Raw genomic sequence first — 20,360 nt, 5'->3', positions numbered from 1 at the left:
CATCTCTCTGCCCAGCCTTTGGTTCATTCAGGAGGCACTGCCGGATGGATGCTGCATTGCCCGGGACCTGCCGTTGCCCTTTTTGGGCAGATATGGTGCATGTCCTGTGGCCTCCCAGCCACTTGGTGGTGTGAGTGCCTTTGCTTGCGCCGCCTCTCCTTGGTCCGCGATGCGCCCTGGGATATGTAGCATCCGACGCAATTCCGGAAACCAGCGCATGTGCTGCGGCGTCTATGAAGAAATTGGTCGCACACCACCAAAAGGATTCGATGAAGAAAAGATTCTTTATTCACATATGTAAAATAAAATATAATCGTCCTAAAGTGCTGCTATTGGGTACACCTCCATCCCCTTCGTATACAAAAAAAGAAAAAGCGATAGCCCAGTGGGACCACTCTGCCACCGCCATGCGGCAACACTGGTCCTAGTGGTTGGCATGTAAGTATGGCTCCTCCCCACTTGGGTTTTACTTTTTTGAGTACCCATACTCTATCAGCCACCACACTGCATGGAAATCAACAATATTGTTTTATACATATATTTGTTTTTCTTTTTCAGACATATCTCTATACGTTCACTCCTGACGATTGGGCATTATGACCCATGAAACGCGTCGAGTGCAATTACAGGATGTATAGAGTTCTAATACAGGATGTTTATACTTGCATACTAATATTGTCATGTCATGTGTACTCATGCACTATCATGTAATGTCATCATGTTCATGTTCGGATATTGGTTTATGCTCTATTTTATGTTGATTTTATACAATATAGTACTTGCCAACCAGCAGTGACTCTTGGGTCCACCTCACACAAAGTCCCACTGGGCTATCGCTTTTTCTTTATTCACATATGTGGTACAAGGTACAGCAGGGTAGGATATAGTAGACGCAATTCTCACGACTGCTACATGCTTGTTCACATTCCGGTGACATCAGACGCCAACCAGTTGGAGGGTGAAGGAATATTTATCCTCTATTTTGTTCTTTCAACTCCATTTGTTACTAAAACCCTAGACTCAGCTTAATTAAAAAGCCTATCTAAGCAAATGCCCTTGAAAGTGATTTAACAAGAACATTCTGCTTTTGTGGTCGAAACGACCCTGAGAACACGCTTGATATAGTGTCAATTATATTTTATCATTTTTTGGCTTGCATACAAGTACATGACTTGAAGCGTGTGATGAAGTGTCACTTAAATTATTGATACCTGCCGTCTCTGTGTATCATTGAGTGCTCCCAGATATCTGAAGGAACTTTGATGCCTAGGGTCATGCGAGTCTGAATTATTGCCAACAGAGGGCACATAAAATCTAGCATATCCAGCTTACCCCTCGCTGGTATCCCGAGGGTGACCATCCAACCACATAAATTATGCAAAGTTAAAAAAACTTTCCCTGTGTGCAAATAGTGATTGTATCCCCTTTGTGCTTTTTTTTCCCCCTTTCTTTTTAAATCACAAATTATTAAGTGAACTTAAAACTGTCTCTAGCTTTTAGACATGCTGATACTCTTTAAAACCACGTATCATGATACTTTACTGTTACTGACTGAAATTCCCTCTTTTATTAGGGACTCAGTTGATCTGTAACAATGTAGATCAGTGACTTGAATAACTCACTGACTATTTTTTGAAGAATAAAAAACAGTTCCTTTTCCTACTATAAACCATAGAGATAAAATGGACATAAAATGTCTAACCTAAAAGCCGTTGTTCTCTTTGGAGACTAATTGCAGTCCTAAAATCCCGCATTTATATTGCTATTCACTGTTTCAGCTTCCCATCGTGGCCTTGTTTGACATTTGGCATTCATAACTGGCACCCTCGGTTGTTTTTACTTTATTTTAGCAACTTGAGCTGTAAGTACGCTTTAAAACCATATTTGGCGGTGTGTCACTAATGTTCTTCGGTGTCCAACTTGTTGAGCCTGTTAATAAATGTATAATTAACTATATATTATAGCCTGGTCTTGGTGTGCCCTCTGCGGCCACATGGCTCCCCCTTGTGTCCTCTGCATCGCCTTGGCGGTCCCTGTTCTGGTGACATTGGGAGATCTAGCTGGGTAAGCAGTTGAGTGACTACACTTGGGGAACAACAATATTAACCCCTTGAAGCCTAAGCCTTTTTCTGACATATGTTGCTTACAAGTTAAAATCAGTATATTTTGCTAGAAAATTACTTAGAACCCCCAAACAATATATATAAAGTGCCTTGCGAAAGTATTCAGCCCCCTTGAACTTTGCGACCTTTTGCCACATTTCAGGCTTCAAACATAAAGATATAAAACTGTAATTTTTTGTCAAGAATCAACAAGTGGGACACAATCATGAAGTGGAACGAAATTTATTGGATATTTCAAACTTTTTTAACAAATAAAAAACTGAAAAATTGGGCGTGCAAAATTATTCAGCCCCCTTAAGTTAATACTTTGTAGCGCCACCTTTTGCTGCGATTACAGCTGTAAGTCGCTTGGGGTATGTCTCTATCAGTTTTGCACATCGAGAGACTGAAATTTTTGCCCATTCCTCCTTGCAAAACAGCTCGAGCTCAGTGAGGTTGGATGGAGAGCGTTTGTGAACAGCAGTTTTCAGTTCTTTCCACAGATTCTCGATTGGATTCAGGTCTGGACTTTGACTTGGCCATTCTAACACCTGGATATGTTTATTTGTGAACCATTCCATTGTAGATTTTGCTTTATGTTTTGGATCATTGTCTTGTTGGAAGACAAATCTCCGACCAGTCTCAGGTCTTTTGCAGACTCCATCGGGTTTTCTTCCAGAATGGTCCTGTATTTGGCTCCATCCATCTTCCCATCAATTTTAACCATCTTCCCTGTCCCTGCTGAAGAAAAGCAGGCCCAAACCATGATGCTGCCACCACCATGTTTGACAGTGGGGATGGTGTGTTCAGGGTGATGAGCTGTGTTGCTTTTACGCCAAACATAACGTTTTGCATTGTTGCCAAAAAGTTCGATTTTGGTTTCATCTGACCAAAGCACCTTCTTCCACATGTTTGGTGTGTCTCCCAGGTGGCTTGTGGCAAACTTTAAAAAACACTTTTTATGGATATCTTTAAGAAATGGCTTTCTTCTTGCCACTCTTCCATAAAGGCCAGATTTGTGCAGTATACGACTGATTGTTGTCCTATGGACAGAGTCTCCCCCCACCTCAGCTGTAGATCTCTGCAGTTCTTCCAGAGTGATCATGGGCCTCTTGGCTGCATCTCTGATCAGTCTTCTCCTTGTATGAGCTGAAAGTTTAGAGGGACGGTCAGGTCTTCGTAGATTTGCAGTGGTCTGATACTCCTTCCATTTAAATATTACCGCTTGCACAGTGCTCCTTGGGATGTTTAAAGCTTGGGAAATCTTTTTGTATCGAAATCCAGCTTTAAACTTCTCCACAACAGTATCTCGGACCTGCCTGGTGTGTTCCTTATTCTTCATGATGCTCTCTGCGCTTTAAACGGACCTCTGAGACTATCACAGTGCAGGTGCATTTATACGAGACTTGATTACACACAAGTGGATACTATTTATCATCATTAGTCATTTAGGTCAACATTGGATCATTCAGAGATCCTCACTGAACTTCTGGAGAGAGTTTGCTGCACTGAAAGTAAAGGGGCTGAATAATTTTGCACGCCCAATTTTTCAGTTTTTTATTTGTTAAAAAAGTTTGAAATATCCAATAAATTTCGTTCCACTTCATGATTGTGTCCCACTTGTTGTTGATTCTTCACAAAAAAGGACAGTTTTATATCTTTATGTTTGAAGCCTGAAATGTGGCAAAAGATTGCAAAGTTCAAGGGGGCTGAATACTTTCGCAAGGCACTGTATATATATATATATATTTTTTTTTCTTTTCTTTAGCAGAGACCCTAGAGAATAAAAAGTGCAATTGTTGCAGTATTTTATGTCATTTATGTATTTGCACAGCGGTCTTTCAAATGCAATTTTTTGGGAAGAAATACACTTTCGTGAATCAATAAAAAAAAAAAAAAAACTAAAGTTAGCCCAATTTTTTTGTATAACGTGAAAGATGTAATAGTAAGTAGAGTAAATAGCAGTCCATTAGGGGTGCAGGGGTGCCGCCCCCCCATCCATGCATCTGGCCCCCTAATCTACATGCAGGGCGCCGGATGCAAGGATTCCAATAGGGGAATAAGCTTCAAAAAATGGTGAGCTCAGGGCGCAGAGCACTGTGCCCTGAGCCCACCAAGTTGTATGCCAACAGCGAAAAAAATATTTGCTATTGTCACACTGCTTCTCCTCCCAGCCAATCAGCAAGAGGGTTGTGAGACCCCTTTCCCGATTGGTCAAAAGGAGAAGTGATCTTATTAGCCACTGGCCAGGAAGAGGGTGGAGACACACGGCCAGAGGAGAAGCACAGCGGCTCAGCCATCCAGCACTCCCCGGCTCAGGCAGGAGGAAGGAGGAGGTAAGGAGACAGGCCGCCCTGCAGGCTGTATGAGGGGGGTGCCTTGGTTTGCCGCCCCCCTGAATTACCAAGTGTCTATTTACCAGCCGCCACTGGAAAATAGATAACTAACCTGTCAATATATGTAGATATATGTTGCAGTTTCCAAGTGGTTTACCGGGATTGTGACTGAAGACATCAGCCATGACCCCGTATTGATTTTTGCACCCGATGGCTGGCTTTCTCATGAAAGCTTTCCAAGCCGTTGGAACGGTTTCCAAAGCGGCAGAAGAGGACAACCCCCCCCCCCCCCCACCCCCACCCGTTTCTGGGGCTCACCATGTTTTTTTGATCTTTTGCTTTTAAAGGTAAAGAGGAGATTTGGGGTCTTTTTGACCCCGGATCTCTCCATAAAGAGGACCTGTCATCCCTTATTTCTATTACAAGGGATGTTTTCATTGCTTGTAATAGAAAAAAAAGTAAAAAAAAAAAAAGGTATTGCTGCAAATGTTAGGGCGAGAGCCATAATTCTAGCACTAAACATCCTCTGTAACTCTAAACAGGTAACCTGTAAAGGCAGTTAAAGCATCACCTATGAAGATTTTTAACCACTTTAGGACCGCTCACTGTGCTGCTACTGCGGCACTGCGGCTCCCCTGGGTCCAACGACGTCGACCTACGTCGCTAGACTCCTAGTGGTCTCGGCGACACGCGTGCGCCTGCGTTTATAATAGGAAAGCAGAAAAACTGGCAGGAACACCAGAGATTTCACACAAAAGGAGCAATACAATGAGAAGAGGATACTTTTTCATACAATTACATGGTACAGCAGGCTCATTTTAGATATATAAAATGTTGGGGGTAACAAATGCTTTAAGTGTGACCATTTTCTTGCTCCTCTATCTGCATTTTCTGTACAATCAAATAATTGTCCACTCTCTGGATAAGCCCTCTGGAGTAGTATTTGGCTTTATGGTCAAGCTTCCCTCCATTTGTTCTACCAATTTGCCCCCTCTTCCTTGTAGTAGTAGTAAGTACGTTTTTGGCACTCTTGGCTCGTTGACTTTGAAAGTACATATAAAAAGATGTAGGAAGTGCTTTATCTCTTCTAAAGGAAGCGGTAATTTTCTCTAGCAGTAAACTGAATATTACGTTAATTATGGATTGAATTTAGGAAACAAATATTTGCATACAGAAGGAAAAATTAGAACATTTCACAAGATTAAATACTTTTGTGGCATGTGGGAAAATGTGTTGATACAAACAGATTAGAATCTGTAACTTGAGTGCAAACAAAATGTATCTTTTTGCTTTAGAGACTTCAGAAGGAAAAAAAAGTGGCAATAATAATTTGACTTTATTATACATATATTAACTTCACTGTTTATGTTACACATATTGGAAAAAAAATCAAGATAAAATGTACTCTTCTACTCGGGGTTTGGGTAGTCTTTGTTTTTGGTTTATCATTGTATAAGTTTTGAATTGATTTATTTAATAGGGAACCAGATGCTGTAGACACCATTATATTGAAGGTGAGTGCCAGGCATACGTGAAGCCCCCCCCCCCCCCCATCACAATGCATACCTGAAAACTCAGCAGTGCGGAGGTTAGGTCAGCTCTTAGTATGATGGTATCAGTTTACAAGTGGGCTTTAAATGTTTCTTTCACAGTGGACTGTAAGGTATAGGAAATTTTTTTTTTTCAAATCTATACAACAAGATATACAAGAAAAATAAAGAAAAACAAAACTGTATTTGAAGAAACGTGTGTGTTTCTGAAAATAAAAGTATAATTGACATCAATCCACAGTGAAAAATTGCAGCAAAGTCATCCTTATTCCAGCCACCAAGTCCTGCCCCTGCTTTGTTTAGCCATGCCCCTGCATAGATAAGCCCCTCCCATTTTACACCCTGCTAGGGAATTTACTGCAGGTGTCCACATTAAATGTATTGGAAGAAAAAGCATGTAAAGATCTTTACTGTGCAGTTACTAAACCACAACAAAACTAACTTCACAATACCCCCTCCTTTTAGTAGATAGTTTAATACAGGGGTCTCCAAACTTTTTAAACAAAGCACCAGTTTACTGTCCTTCTGACTGTACAGGGGCCATACTGTGGCCAGTGGGAGTAGAAAATGTCCTGGCATCAGTGGCAGTAAACAATGCCCCGTTATTAGTTTTAACACAAGGAATAATACCCAATTTTTGGTTTTAGCAGGAGGAATAGTACCGCATGGTTTGTATCAATAGAAGGGAAAGTGCCCCATCGATGGTGTCAGTTGGAGGAATAGTATCCCATCATTGGTGTCAGTTGGAGGAATAATGTCCTAAGGGCCAGATAGAGGCAAACAAAGGGCCAAAGTTTGGAGACCAATGGTTTAGTACATACCCTCTGTAGAGTATAAAACATATGTGGCACCCTTCCCCTTTATTTAATCTTATGTACGATTGCAGGCAGGACTCATTAGGCTCTCACAGCTTCTTGTTACATTGACTTTGTGTTGGGTATCCCTCCTCTTGTGCTCCAGAATGTAACAGGGATCCTACTATGGGTCAAGGTAAGATTATCCAATCTGTACAGTCACATGGCTCATCCAATGGTGTTCTCACCCAATTACCACCCAATTACCAGACTCAAGGCAGTTCACAAGTAAAACCCAAGCTGAAACTTCTAGTGAGGGAATTAGTTAGAATTGTTTTGTTGTATGTGATCTTCCTTATTTGTCTTGGTGACCAGTGCCACCATAAAAAAACATGGGGCCCCATACAGCCTATATGACAGGACCCCATGCCCCCTCTCACCCTTCATGGATTAGCAGTGAGGTAGCACATAGATAAAATTGTGGCAAGCGGCCACCTTAAGGGACATCCAATATCCCTCGGCTTGCCTTCTTAGGAGGTCACTGATTGGGCAGCTTCAAACTGCAAACTGTCCCGTCTCATACTCTGAAGACACCACAATGGTGGTTCGGCAACCACCTGTGGAGCAGGCATGTCTCTGTATGGGCCACTTCACTTTCTAAATGGCTGGCATGCAGCAGTGTGAGCTCAGACCAGGCACTCTTTCTCTGTGTGGTCAGTGAGCTGCATGGAGGATAGTGATGGAAACAGGAACTACTGGGGGGCCGGCACAGCAGGCAGCCCCTAACAGGCCTGGGCCATCTTGCTGGCCCGATGGGGCCTGGGCCTGGTACGAGAGGACTGCCAGTATCCCCACCTGAAGATGACAAAGAAACTAAGGTATAATTCAGGGGTCTCCAAACTTTCTAAAGTGCCAGTTTACTGTTCTTCAGGCTTTAGGGGGACTTGGCTGTGGCCAGTAGAAGTAGAAAATATCCCAGTGTCAGTGGGAGGAATAGTGCTCCATTGTTGGTTTTAGTGGGAGGAATAGTGCCCCATTATGGATGTCAGTGAGAGGAACAGTCCCCCATGATTGGTATCAATGGGAGGAATGGTGCCCTATTTTTGGTGTCAGTGGGAGGAATAGTGCCCTGTCATTGGTGTCTGCGGGAGGGATAGTGCCCCATCATTGGTGTCCATAGGAGAAATGGTGCCCTATCATTGGTAGGAAGAGTGCCTCATCATTAATGTCTGTGGGGTTAATGGTGCTCCATCATTGGTATCAGTAGGAGGAATAGTGCCCCATCGTTGGTGACAGTAGGATGAATGGTGCCCTATCATTGGAATAGTGCCCCAAGGGCACTGAATAAAGTCAAGCTACGGACCACATGGACCCCGTGGGCCACAGTTTTAAGACCACTAGTGTAATTCAACATTACAGAGATGATTTGGTAATAATTATGGGCTTTTGGCTAACATTGAGGAAAGTTCCACTTATTTCCTATCCTTTCACAGATACAGGAAGTGCTGGACATTCTCCCCAATGGGGAAATAGAGAGCAATAAAAACTTAGCAGAAGTTTTAACCCTTACCACGCTATCCAAAAAAACATTGAAGCTTTGTACGGGTGCAATGTCAAAGCCTTGGCCAATAGGTTGGATTGTGTCCCCTAAATACATTTTATGGATATTCAGACCACTCCTGATTCTTTCCTAAACCTAGTTGTAATTTGTATAATAAAAAAACAGTATAGCACACAGGACAGCATGTACATTTATTTTACTGTATGCTATGGCAGCCATGATGCATCATTCTTCAGCTATGCAAAAGGGACTTTTGGGGCATATTATTTAGGTATTGGGCCATCTGACTGTCAAAGATCCATGGGACTGGCTCAGTGGCAATGATTAAAATGACCTCCCTGCTTACTGGGGGGTAAACTAAGTCGAAAGCTTGTCATCCGTTTGGGAAATATTAAAAGTTACATGCCTATGTCTTGCCCATGACAACCTGCCAGATTCTTACTGTATTTTATCCAGTGTAAATGAAAAGAATTTGATTGGTTGGTGGAACAGATCTTTTTTTTTTTGCTTTTTTTTCTGACACTTCTCTGAAGTATATTGTCTCATTTTTATTAAAGTTACTTGTTTGTTCTCTTTATGTCACGTGATCCTTTTCCTTGAGGCTGGATTTACACTATTGCGATCCATTGTAGTGCGCCGATGTGCACTATGGCAGCTGCATTAGGGTGCAATATGTTAGGACAGCGGTCATTATAAAGTAGCCAACATACCTAAATAGACCAAAAAATTTACGTGCAATGCAAAAGTCTCTACAATAAAAACCTTCCTGCTCGAAAATTTATTTTTTACACTAAAGGTCCACTTAGATGTTCCTACTTTATGAAAGTTAAACTCAAGGCAAACCATTGAATACATGCATGTAATACATAGTATATACTGTAGAAGTTGTTTTACCTGCCCAAGCATTTGTATTTCTGTCAATCTACTTCTGAGATTTACACAGCACAGCCCAGTCGCTCCTGTGGCAGTTAAGGAACACTTTCAGGTCTTATCCCTTCTCCCAGCCTAAGACTGAACAGTGAAGGAGAACCAGAAGGCTGAGCAACATTATCTCTGTCCTCTCCTTCTGTCAGCATGCCCCTTGTGTGCATGTAAGCACTACAGAACAACTGATTGGCATCTTGTGCCGCTTTTCCTTCTTACAGTCTGAGCTCTGTTGTACAGGGACTGCAAAAGCTAATACTATACATTACATAAATACAAGTGGTCCATATTGTGAACTTGGTGTTGAGTTATTCATTTTAAGGTCATTACAGAGGACAAGGGAGCACTCTTTACGTCTGGAGGAAAAGAGATTTAATCTCCAAGTATGGAAAGGTTTCTTCACAGCAATAGCTAGTTATGGCCAGCTCAGTAGATTGTTTTAGGAAAGACCTGTATTCTTTCCTAAATGTACAGAATATACCTGGATACTAATATTTATAGGTAAAGTTGATCCAGGGAATATCCAATTGCCTCTCGGGGGATCAGGAAGGAATTTTTTCCCTGCTGGAGCAAATTGGATTATACTATGCTGTTTTTTTTTTCCTTCCTCTGAATAAACTGCAGATATGGGATTGTGTATAAAGGATTGTATGAGTTTTTTTCCCCCCTTTTATTGATTCAACTAAATTGACTTGTGTCTTTTTTCAACTAGACTTAGGCCCTGTTCACACCTGAGCATTTTTCGGTTCGTAAAACGCTCATCTCTGAAGTCTCAAAAGGCCCAACAACAAAATCCCATTAATTTAATTGGCTCCTGTTCACATCTGAGCATTTTGTCGCCTGAAGCAAAATGCCTGAAGCTCAAAAAAGTACAGGAGCTTCTTTTTTGGCAAATTACAAGCTTTTTTGTTGGATGTCAATGCCTACCTCTGATGGGGAAAAGGGAAAAGCCATTTTATTTATCAAACATTTATTTATGATTATCAAACATGTATTTATGACTTAGAAGATATATTGGATGTATATGTTGTGAGAAGTCATATTGTATAACAGCTGTTGTGTTCAAAAGCCATTTACAACTCTAGCTGTTAGATTGCTATCTAGCTAGACCTTTGAAGACCTGTTCAGCAAACAAGCCTTGGAAGTGATGTGAATGACCATCTGCATATCAAAGAATGTCACCTCTTCATAGTAACATTGATCCCCCCTGATGTTACTCCTTCCCTGCCAGTGTCATTAGTACAGTGACAGTGCATTTTTTTTAACACTGATCATTGTATTGGTGTCACTGGTCCCCAAAAAGTGTCACTTAGTGTCAGATTTGTCCACCGCAATGTCTTAGTCCCGCTAAAAATTGCTGATTGCCTCTATTACTAGTAAAAACAAAAAAAAAAATAAAAAGTCCATAAATGTATCCCATAGTTTGTAGACGCTATAACATTTGCGCAAACCAATTAATATACACTTATTGGGATTTTTGTTTTACCAAAAACATGTAGCAGAATACATTATGCCCTAAGTTGATGAAGAAATTCGATTTTTAAATTTTTTTTTTTTTTGGATATGTTTTATAGCAGAAAGTAAAAAATATTGTTTTTTTTTTTTCCAAAATTGTCAGTCTTTTTTTGTTTATGCCACAAAAAATAAAAACAGCAGAGGTGATCAAAAACCACCAAAAAAAGCTCTATTTGTGGGGAAAAATGGACTTCAATTTATTTTGGGTACAGCGTCGCACGACCGCGCAATAGCCAGTTAAATCAACGCACTGAGGTATCACAAAAAATGCCCTGGTCAGGAAGGGGGGGGGGGAGCCTTCCAGAGCTGAAGTGGTTAAATTACTATTCTTTGTGTTTTTCTATTTTTGTGGGTATTTTATCACTCTTTGTGTACATTTGTTTTTTTTTTTTTTATTTCATTCTTTCACCCTAATTTTTTTTTTTTGTGAACAAAAGGTTAATAAAGGGCAGTTTTCCGGCACTAGAAAAGATCCAAGGATAATTGAAAGAAGCTTCTCTAACCCTTCATACCGCCCAACTTTTTGAGTTGGGCGCAAGGGACACCTATTGGCAAAAGTATGCAGGCATAAAACACACCCCTTGCCACGCCCCCTTAAAGGAGAATTATACAAAAAAAATGTTAAACCCACAAGTACTTTTTTTACCACTACTATTCCTTTCTACTGACTTTTGAAATGTACAAATGCAGCAATTTAGAAATTAGATAAAAGGTTTAGCACTGGGACACACTTTTTGAAAGATAAAAATTGCATTTTATATACAACCATATAGATCAGACCAAAATGAGGGACAAATGAGGAGAAGAGAGGGACAGAGGAACTTTGTTCCAAATCAAGGACAGTCCCTCAAAATCAAGGATAGTTGAGAGCTGTGGTAACAATCAGGAGCCATTTTGAACAGTAACTCCACTTTTGCTGAGAGAAAAAAAATCCTCTGTGAGTGATCTATGTACTTTGCAGGGATTTTAACAAAGTTCCTACCTGTTCCTTTTCTGAAGAAAAAGCTGTTTGTTTGGCCAGACTGATTGCAGAATGATTCTGAATGAGCGGATCGGGTTCATTACAATGTACTGGTGCACTCTCAGTGTCCTGATGAAAAAAAGTTTCAGTGTCTGCATCCCTTTAGAAATATTTACCCCTTGGGGAGTATCTCACTAAAACTGAAATTCCTCATGCATAGGGAGCCCATTGTATGACTTGTATCTTAGTGCAGACTTCTGGGAAATCAGTGAGCCAATCACATAAGCAGACATTTGTAGGCATTCTGTATATGAACGGTGTACAGAATGCCTCTAGATTGCCATATTGCAGTGAATTTTACAGAAAATGACAGCAAGTAGAAATTGAAACGGAAATGTAATATTTAAAAAATGTAAATAACAAAATGGCTTGTGTAGCATTTTTTTTTTTGCTATATTATTATTTCTTTTATTTGCTGTATTTTTTATCACAAAATTGGAGTCACTCTGTACAGCCTATACCCCCCTATAAACCACCAAAAACCACCTTAATTGCACTTTTCTTCTTGACTTTAATGCATTTCACCAAAATCTCAGAGAAATTAACATTTTCATGTTTTTCCTTAGTTGGAGGATTTTACAAATACCTTGGAGAAAAAAGCAGGGGTGAAATGTTTTTTTTTTTCCTCTTCAGCTGCCAAAGAAGGCTCAAACCACAATTCCTAAACATCAGGATAAGGATCCTTACATGACTGATAACGAACCGTATCCTTATGTAATAAGGCTGGCCGTACATGGATTGAATTTCGAAAGAATATTCTTTCGAAAACCTTATCTAAGAATTTTTGTTCGAATTTCGCACCATTAGTGGGCCGCAGCAACAGCCGATTTTCGTGCAGTCGTTGAATTTGGGTGATCGGGCATGTTGTAAATTTTCTGAAAAGGAACGATTTTCTAATCAATGATGGGAGAATCGTGCGAGAAATATAACTGAAAAAGAAATGCGCATGAGTGCAAGAAAATAAGATTCCCGGAAAGAAAATAAGATTCCCAGCCACGAACATTCTTCTCTGTAGCAATATGAGGTGAAATTGAAGGCTTGGTTGGTCGAATTTCGAAATCAATGGTGGCACCATCAAATCACAGAACACACAAAATTTCATACACACTATAAGAAAATTGGGCAAACATTTTCGTCCAAAGAATTTTCATACGATTCTTTGTATAGTGTGTACAGAACTTTCTACAGACGATTCAGAATTTTGGTACAAAAATTCTTGAAGGGACAAACTCCAAAATTTTTCACGTAAGGGAAAAAACAAATGATTTTCGTTTAATGTGTACCATTTTCGTATGATTTTTGTACAAGAAGAATCAGAAAAGAAAGACTGCGCATGATCAGAAACAATAAACAACAAAAAAAGCCTTTGTCGTACGAGAATTTTCATACGAATGTTCTTAATGTTCATTCATCAGTTCCGATTTGCTGTGAAACATGAGGAAAATCAGACAATCGTTCACCCAATTTTTTTTTTTTATAGTGTGTACCCCACTTTAGTGAAATGAAAATCTGCAGTTTTTCTTATTCCAGCTTACACATCTTGTTTGCTGTTCATCTTTCATATTTTTGGAGAAAGAATACATACCAATCAATACGTCCCGAAGTCTTCTTGGACTTTTTTTTATTAGGCAAGAAAAGCAATCAATTTGAAAAGTAGGAGCCACTTTCTTGCAACACTCCCATACATCTTAGAAGCCATCAATAAATACATCATGACATTTGTACAAGGCAGTCTACTCCCTACAAGGGTACCCCCAAATAACTTCAATAACGTTTGCTCACTTTGGTTGGAACCTTCTCAAATTTTCCTATTATTTTGAAAACTGGGTTTTCTGAATGTGAGGGCAGAAGCAACCATTTCTTCTTCTTTAACTAGAGCATTTTATTATAGTCTGTTAAAGTAGAACCCCAGGCAAAAGTTATAATTTCAGGATCTTAAGGTAGAACTACACTCAGCACTTTTCCGATGCAGAAATGTGAGCTGATTTTGACCTCTTCACGTTGGTTTCTTCCGTGTTTGGAATCTTCAGCCATATATATATATACACACACACACACACACACACACACACACTATAATAGCAAAAGTATTGGACACCTGCCTTTACACGCACATGAACTTTCATGTAATCCCAGTCTTAGTTCGTAGGGTTCAATATTGAGTTGGCCCATCCTTTGCAGCTATAAAAGCTTCAACTCTTCTGGGAAGGCTGTCCACAAGGTTTAGGAGTGTGTCTATGGGAATGTTTGACCATTCTTCCAGAAGCACATTTGTGAGGTCAAGCACTGATGTGGACTAGAAGGTCTGGCTTGCAGTCTTCGCTCTAACCTTGTGGACAGCCTTCCCAGAAGAGTTGAAGTTGTTATAGCTGCAAAGGGTGGGCCAACTCAATATTGAACCCTACGGACTAAGACTGGGAGAGTGTTAAAGTTCATGTGTGTGTTAAGGCAGGTGTCCCAATACTTTTGGTAATATAGTGTGTGTGTGTGTGTATATATATATATATATATATATATATATATATATATATATATATATATATATATATATATATATATAAGGTGTGTCTAAAAAGTTCAGTGAATGGTCCGATATCTCAATGACAACATGGGTCAGGTGCGCGCGCATGTACATGGCTATCCAGAGACACGCTGAGAAAAGCCACCTAGCGTGGAGTACACGTGACCATCAGGGTAAACCCACTGTGGGCAGTCGAACATAGTCAGTGTGAGAGGTAGGGTCACAGTGCAATGGAGCACTAGTGAACATCAAGTTCTGCTACAAATTGGGGAAAACGGAGACGGAGACACATGAAGTTGGTGCAAGTGTACGTTGGGACGCTGTGAACAGAAAATGTGTTTACGACTGATTTAAACGTTTCACGACGGGAAGTAAACGAAGAAGAACCCCAGACATGGTCGAGCGCGTGCGACAAATGCTGGCACGAGATCGACGACTGACTCTACAATTGATAGTGGAGGAATCGGGCATTAGCAAGGACACAGTGCGCACCATCGTCCGCAAAGATTTGGGTAAGCGGAGGATCTGTTCCCAGTTTGTGCCGCCCAAGCTAACAGAAAGCAAAATGGATGGAAACCTCTGGAGATTTCATTACCATGTGTGAACAGGATCCATCCTTTCTGCGAACCATCGTCACACGTGGTGCTACCAGTTCGATCCGGAATCCAAGCAGCAATCTATGAAATGGCGTTTACCATCTTCCCTGCAACCCAAAAAAGTTGCCTACAAAAGTCCAAGGTCAAGACCATGTTGATCGCCTTCTGACAACGATGGCATTATCCGTAAGGAATTTGTTCCTGCGGGTCAAACCGTGGACGACACATTCTACGAGGAAGTTTTGAAACTGTTGCTACAACGCATTCACTGTGTTTGGCCAGAGTTGCACAGGACTGGACAGTGGATGTTGCTGCACAATAACGTGCCTGCTCACTGTGCGATCTGTGTGCACTAATTCTTGGCTCAGCGTGGCATACCTGTTCTCAATAATCCACCACACTCCCCTGATCTGGGGCCTGCAGACTTCTTTCTGTTTCCACGCCTAAACAACATCATGAAATGCGCACAATTTGCGGACGTGGCGACAATCCAAGGAATGTGTGCAAGCGGTTCTGCAAATAATTCCTAAAGAGGCCTTTGCTGACAGTTTACAGAAGCCTTATGAACGTTGCTAAACGTGTGTTGTGAAGGATGGCGATTATTTTGAAGGCCAATAAGAGCCGGTTCACATAGGCGCGACCCGACTTGCTGGGGCGACCTGTGAAGTATCATATCATTGAAGTCAATGCAGGTCGCTCCAGGTCACCCCAAAGTAGCTCAGGACCCTTTTTCTAAGTCGGAGCGACTTGTGTCGCTCCTATTAAAACGGGTCCTGTGCTAATCTATGGCAGGCAACCCGCGGCGACTTGTCATCTTCTGTTTTGTTTGTTTTCTGATACCATTCACCAAACTTTTTAGACACACCTTGTATATTACATGTTATAACATATATACAGTACTTTACAAAAGTTTTAGGCAGGTGTGAAAAAAAATCTGTAAATTAAGAATGCTTTCAGAAATAGAAGTGTTAATAGATTATTTATATCAATTAATGGAATGGAAAGTAATTGAACAAAAGAGAAATCCAAATCAATCAAATCAATATTTGGTGTGACTACCCTTTGCCTTCAAAACAGCATTAATTTTGCACACAGTTTTTGAAGTAACTCGGCAGGTAGGTTGTTCCAAACATCTTGGCGAACTAAGCACAAATTTTCTTTGGATGTAGGCTGCCTCAAATCCTTCTGTCTCTTCATTAATCCCAGACAGACACCATGATGTAGAGATTAGGGCTCTGTGGGGGCCAAACCATTACTTCCAGGACTCCTTGTTCCTCTTTACACTGAAGATAGTTCTTAATGACATTAGCTGCATGTTTGAGGTCGTTGTCCTGCTGCAGAAAAAAATTTGGGGCCAATCACATGCCTCCCTGATGGTATGGCATGATGGATAAATATCTACCTGTACTTCCAAACATTGGGGACACCGTTGATCCTGACCAAATCTCCAACTCCATTTGCAGAAATGCAGCCCCTAACTTGTAAGGAACCTCCACCATGCTTCACTGTTTCCTGCAGACACTCATTATTGCAGCCCTCTCCAGTCCTTCGCCAACAAACTGCCTCCTGCTACAGCCAAACATTTCAGATTTTGACTCAGTCCAGAGCACCTGCTGCCACTTTTCTGCACCAGTTTCTATGTTTTTGTGCATAGTTGAGTCACTTAGCCTTGTTTCCATGTCGGAGGTATGGTTTTTTGGCCATAATTCTTCCATGAAGACTACTTTTGGCCAGACTTCTCTGGACAGTAGATGGGTGTACCTGGGTCCCACTGGTTTCTGCCAGTTCTGTGCTAATGGTACTGCTGGACATCTTCCAATGTAGAAGATAAGTAAGCATGTGTCCTTTATCTGCTGCATTAGGTTTCCGTGGTTGACTACTACGTCTACGGTTCTTAACTTTGCCCAATCAATGGTGTCCTCAAAGGTGAGAAATACAGGCAGATACTTTTCCATAATGCCCATACCATCAGGGAGGTGAGGGATTGGCTCCAAACTTTTTCTGCAGCAGGGCAACATCCCCAAACATACATCCAATGTCATTAAAGCGGAGTTCCGGGCACAGAAAACATTTTTCAATAAACATACCCCCGGGACAGTCAGGGCTAGTACATTCCACAATGGCTAGCCTCTGATCTGTCCCGGTTCGCACTTACCTGCAAGAAGAAATACTCACTTATAAAATTTCTTCCACAGCGTTGCCATCTCTCTTGTGGGCAGCTGAAGCCGGCGCAGTCCTCTTCTGTGTCTTCTTCGGCGTCCTCTTCTCCCAGAATGCGCCTGCACCGGCCCCTCTCGTCACTTCCGGTGCGGCGCCGCATTCCTCCACAGCTTCTGGGCATGCCCAGAAGCTGTTTAGCAGGGGAATGCGGCGTCGCCCCGGAAGTGACGAGCGGGGCCGGTGCCGTCGCATTGATTCCTGGGAGCGATGACGTTCAGCTCCCAGGAATCATCGCGAGACAGGAAGTGACGGCGGAGCCGCGGCGCTGAGGGAGGAAGTACACTGAGGTGAGTATTTTCGATCTTCAATTACAAGGTGAGTAAAAAAAAAGAACCTAACTATCCAATTCCTTTTCAGGTGATGGAGAACTAGCGGACGGGCACAAAAAAAAAAGATCGATTTTGTGCCCGGAACTCCGCTTTAAGAACTATCTTCAGTGTAAAGAAAAACAAGAAGTCCTGGAAGTGATGGTTTGGCTTCCACAGAGCCCTGATCTCAACATCATGGAGTCTGACTGGGATCACCTGAAGAGATAGAAGGATTTGAGGCAGCCGACATCCATAGAAGATCTGTGCTTAGTTCTGTCCAAGATGTTTGGAACAACCTACCTGCCAAGTTCCTTTAAAAACTGTGTGTAATTGTACTTAGCAGATTTGATGCTGTTTTGAAGGCAAATGGTGGTCACACCAAATATTGATTTGATTTGGATTTCTCTTCTGCTCATTTAATTTCCATTTTGTTAATTGATACAAATAAACTATTAAAACTTCTTTTTCTGAAAGCATTTTTATTTACAGCAATTTTTACCCCTGCCTAAAACTTTTCCACAGTACTGTATATTATAAAAAATATAAATATATTTAAAGATGTATTACCAAATAAAGAACTACATTAATTTATGTCTTTTATATCTGTCCAGCGTTTAGCGCTAAAGGATGTTTTTAAATATTTGCCTGGTGTTCCATATTTGTATATCATGTATGTAGATGGTTGATGTTTTTTTTTAACTACAATGTTATTGGGTTCCAGTACTTCATGTTCTCCAAACTTATAAAATATTACATTTAGCCTGGGATTATTTTGGACAATTGGGGGTAGGGGTGGGGAAGGATTGAGTGCAAGATCAGCAAGATTTTCTGTATATCTGTTACTTTTTGTTTCTTTCATGTCCTGGGAGCATGACACAGTGCAAATGACAAAAAAAATATAAAAACAGTATAAAAAAACTAATGGTGGGAATTTTTAGTCAAGAATTTTATGTTGCCACAAAAAAAAAAAAAAAAAAAAAAAAACAGTGATGGAAACACACCACAAAAAAATAATTTCCACAACTTCTATAGATTTCCCCCATTTCATATAGCAATTTATATACATCTCATATTAATTCTCTGTCAATATTTAAAATTTTTAAGTAATCCAAGTGGGCTGATCTTTAGAATCTTTCATAAAGCTCTGACGATAAGGCTGAAATAAATGATCTTTTTTTTTTTTTTTCGTAAAGGACGCCAAATTCTTCCTGCTGCCGTTTCCACCCCTTTCATATAGCAATTTATATACATCTTATATGAATTCTCTGTCAATATTTAAACATTTTTAAGTAATCCCAGTGGGTTGATCTTTAGAATCTTTCATAAAGCTCTGATGATAAGGCTGAAATAAATGATCTATTTTTTTTTTCGTAAAGGACTCCAAATTCTTCCTGCTGCCGCTTCCACCCACCAGCTCTTTGTCTCGCGGACTGCCGCTCTGGTCCGTTACCCAACGCTATTCCCCCCGTGGATAACAAGACAATGCACTCAACTTTTTCAGAGTCTGTAAAGAACACATCAAAATTGCTTATTTTTACCCTGTTGCGAGAATATTTTTTTTTTTTTTCTTTTTCTTGTACGAGCAATGTCAATGTAAAAATAAGAAATAAATAGTTTTCATGGCACTGTACAAAAGGCATTTGCTGAAATCAGGCCTGCGCACAGTTTAGCCAAAGTAATGCCTATTAAGGCTTTTGTCCATAATGTACATATATGTACAAAGTTCTCTGATTTATCTAAATGAAAAAAAATTCTTTTTTTTTTTTTTCAGGCAAGGAGGGGGGGAAATACGTCTATGGAGATTTGTTTTCATAAGTAGAAACGCTTTGATTTTTTCTTTATTATAAAATTGGAACATATTTCATATAGGGTTCTTTTGCAGCACCCTTTTGCAATATATATTGTATATATATTTTTTTCTTTACAGCGATGGCAAGTAGAAAGATGGTGGGGTAAAAAGTCTTAATTAATAGCATCATTACAAGTGATGGTAGTGTACATCCATGGTGGCGTGTAAGGTGTAGGGAACGGGTGTGCTGTTGCTGGTTCTTCCATAGCAGAAGGGGGGGGGAGTCTTGGTTTTGGTGGAGCAGGCACCGTTTTGGTGGAAGAAAAGCTCTCTTCAAGGCTGAGATGCAGAACCAGGCTTCACCGGTGGTGGGAGGGTGGAGAAGGGTTCAAGGCAGTGTGGCAGAGGGCAGCAATACAAGAGTCGTAGGGCAACAATACCAATGGGGTAGGATGGCTGACAGCCTGAAGACATTCCTGCGTTGGTGAAGGTATCCCGTTTCCCCCTTTGAGTTTCATCTATTTAATATCCTCTGTGGAAAAAAAAAAACCACAATATTTGTAGTTATTACAATAGGATGCCATGACATTCTATGACTTTAGTCCACCTGAAAATGATTTGTTAATTTTGGATGGATGCCATTGGATGGTTATTTTTGGGAGGCAGTTATTTCTTTAGATAAATAAGGGCAATACCAGCATGGTCAAATCATTAACAAGAAATAAAAACACTTTGCACAGTCTAAATTGAGGCTTATTTATTGGATCGGTTCCAATGCAAACCTGTGCTCAGACTATGCTTTACCAGAAGGTGGCACCCTAAGTCCAGTTGTCATTTCAGATACCAGCTTTAAAGTTTGGAATAATTCCTTTTTTCATACGATTCTTGACCTTTGTGCTGACTTTGGGGTATAGTGCTAAACACAAGATGGGAATCTTAATTTTATATTCACATCTTTTCCAAACTTTAAAAATGATTAATTTATATTAACATCATCTATTTTTTTTACTTTAAACATTATTTTTATTTACATGCCTTATATAAATTAAAGATTCTTTTTTGTATATAATCTATATATTTTCCGAACTTTAAAAATGATTAAAGCCTTAATATTCCTTTAACC

At 40.4% G+C, this 20,360-nt stretch overlaps 1 protein-coding gene across 1 annotated transcript in view; it reads right to left on the bottom strand.

Moving 5' to 3' along the window:
• Positions 1 to 19,199: 19,199 nt before the first annotated feature.
• LHFPL4 (LHFPL tetraspan subfamily member 4) overlaps positions 19,200 to 20,360 on the bottom strand; it is a 177,097-nt gene continuing 175,936 nt past the window's right edge. The window contains exon 3 of the mRNA XM_082265200.1: positions 19,200 to 19,769. Within this exon, the coding sequence (XP_082121326.1) occupies positions 19,756 to 19,769 (14 nt within the window). The 3' untranslated portion in view covers positions 19,200 to 19,755. The remainder of the gene's footprint in view (positions 19,770 to 20,360) is intronic.

The sequence above is a fragment of the Pelophylax lessonae genome (assembly GCF_965119305.1).
Source record: "Pelophylax lessonae genome assembly, chromosome: 8".
In the NCBI taxonomy this organism is placed as follows: domain Eukaryota; kingdom Metazoa; phylum Chordata; class Amphibia; order Anura; family Ranidae; genus Pelophylax; species Pelophylax lessonae.
This window is presented reverse-complemented; position numbering and strand designations above follow the sequence as displayed.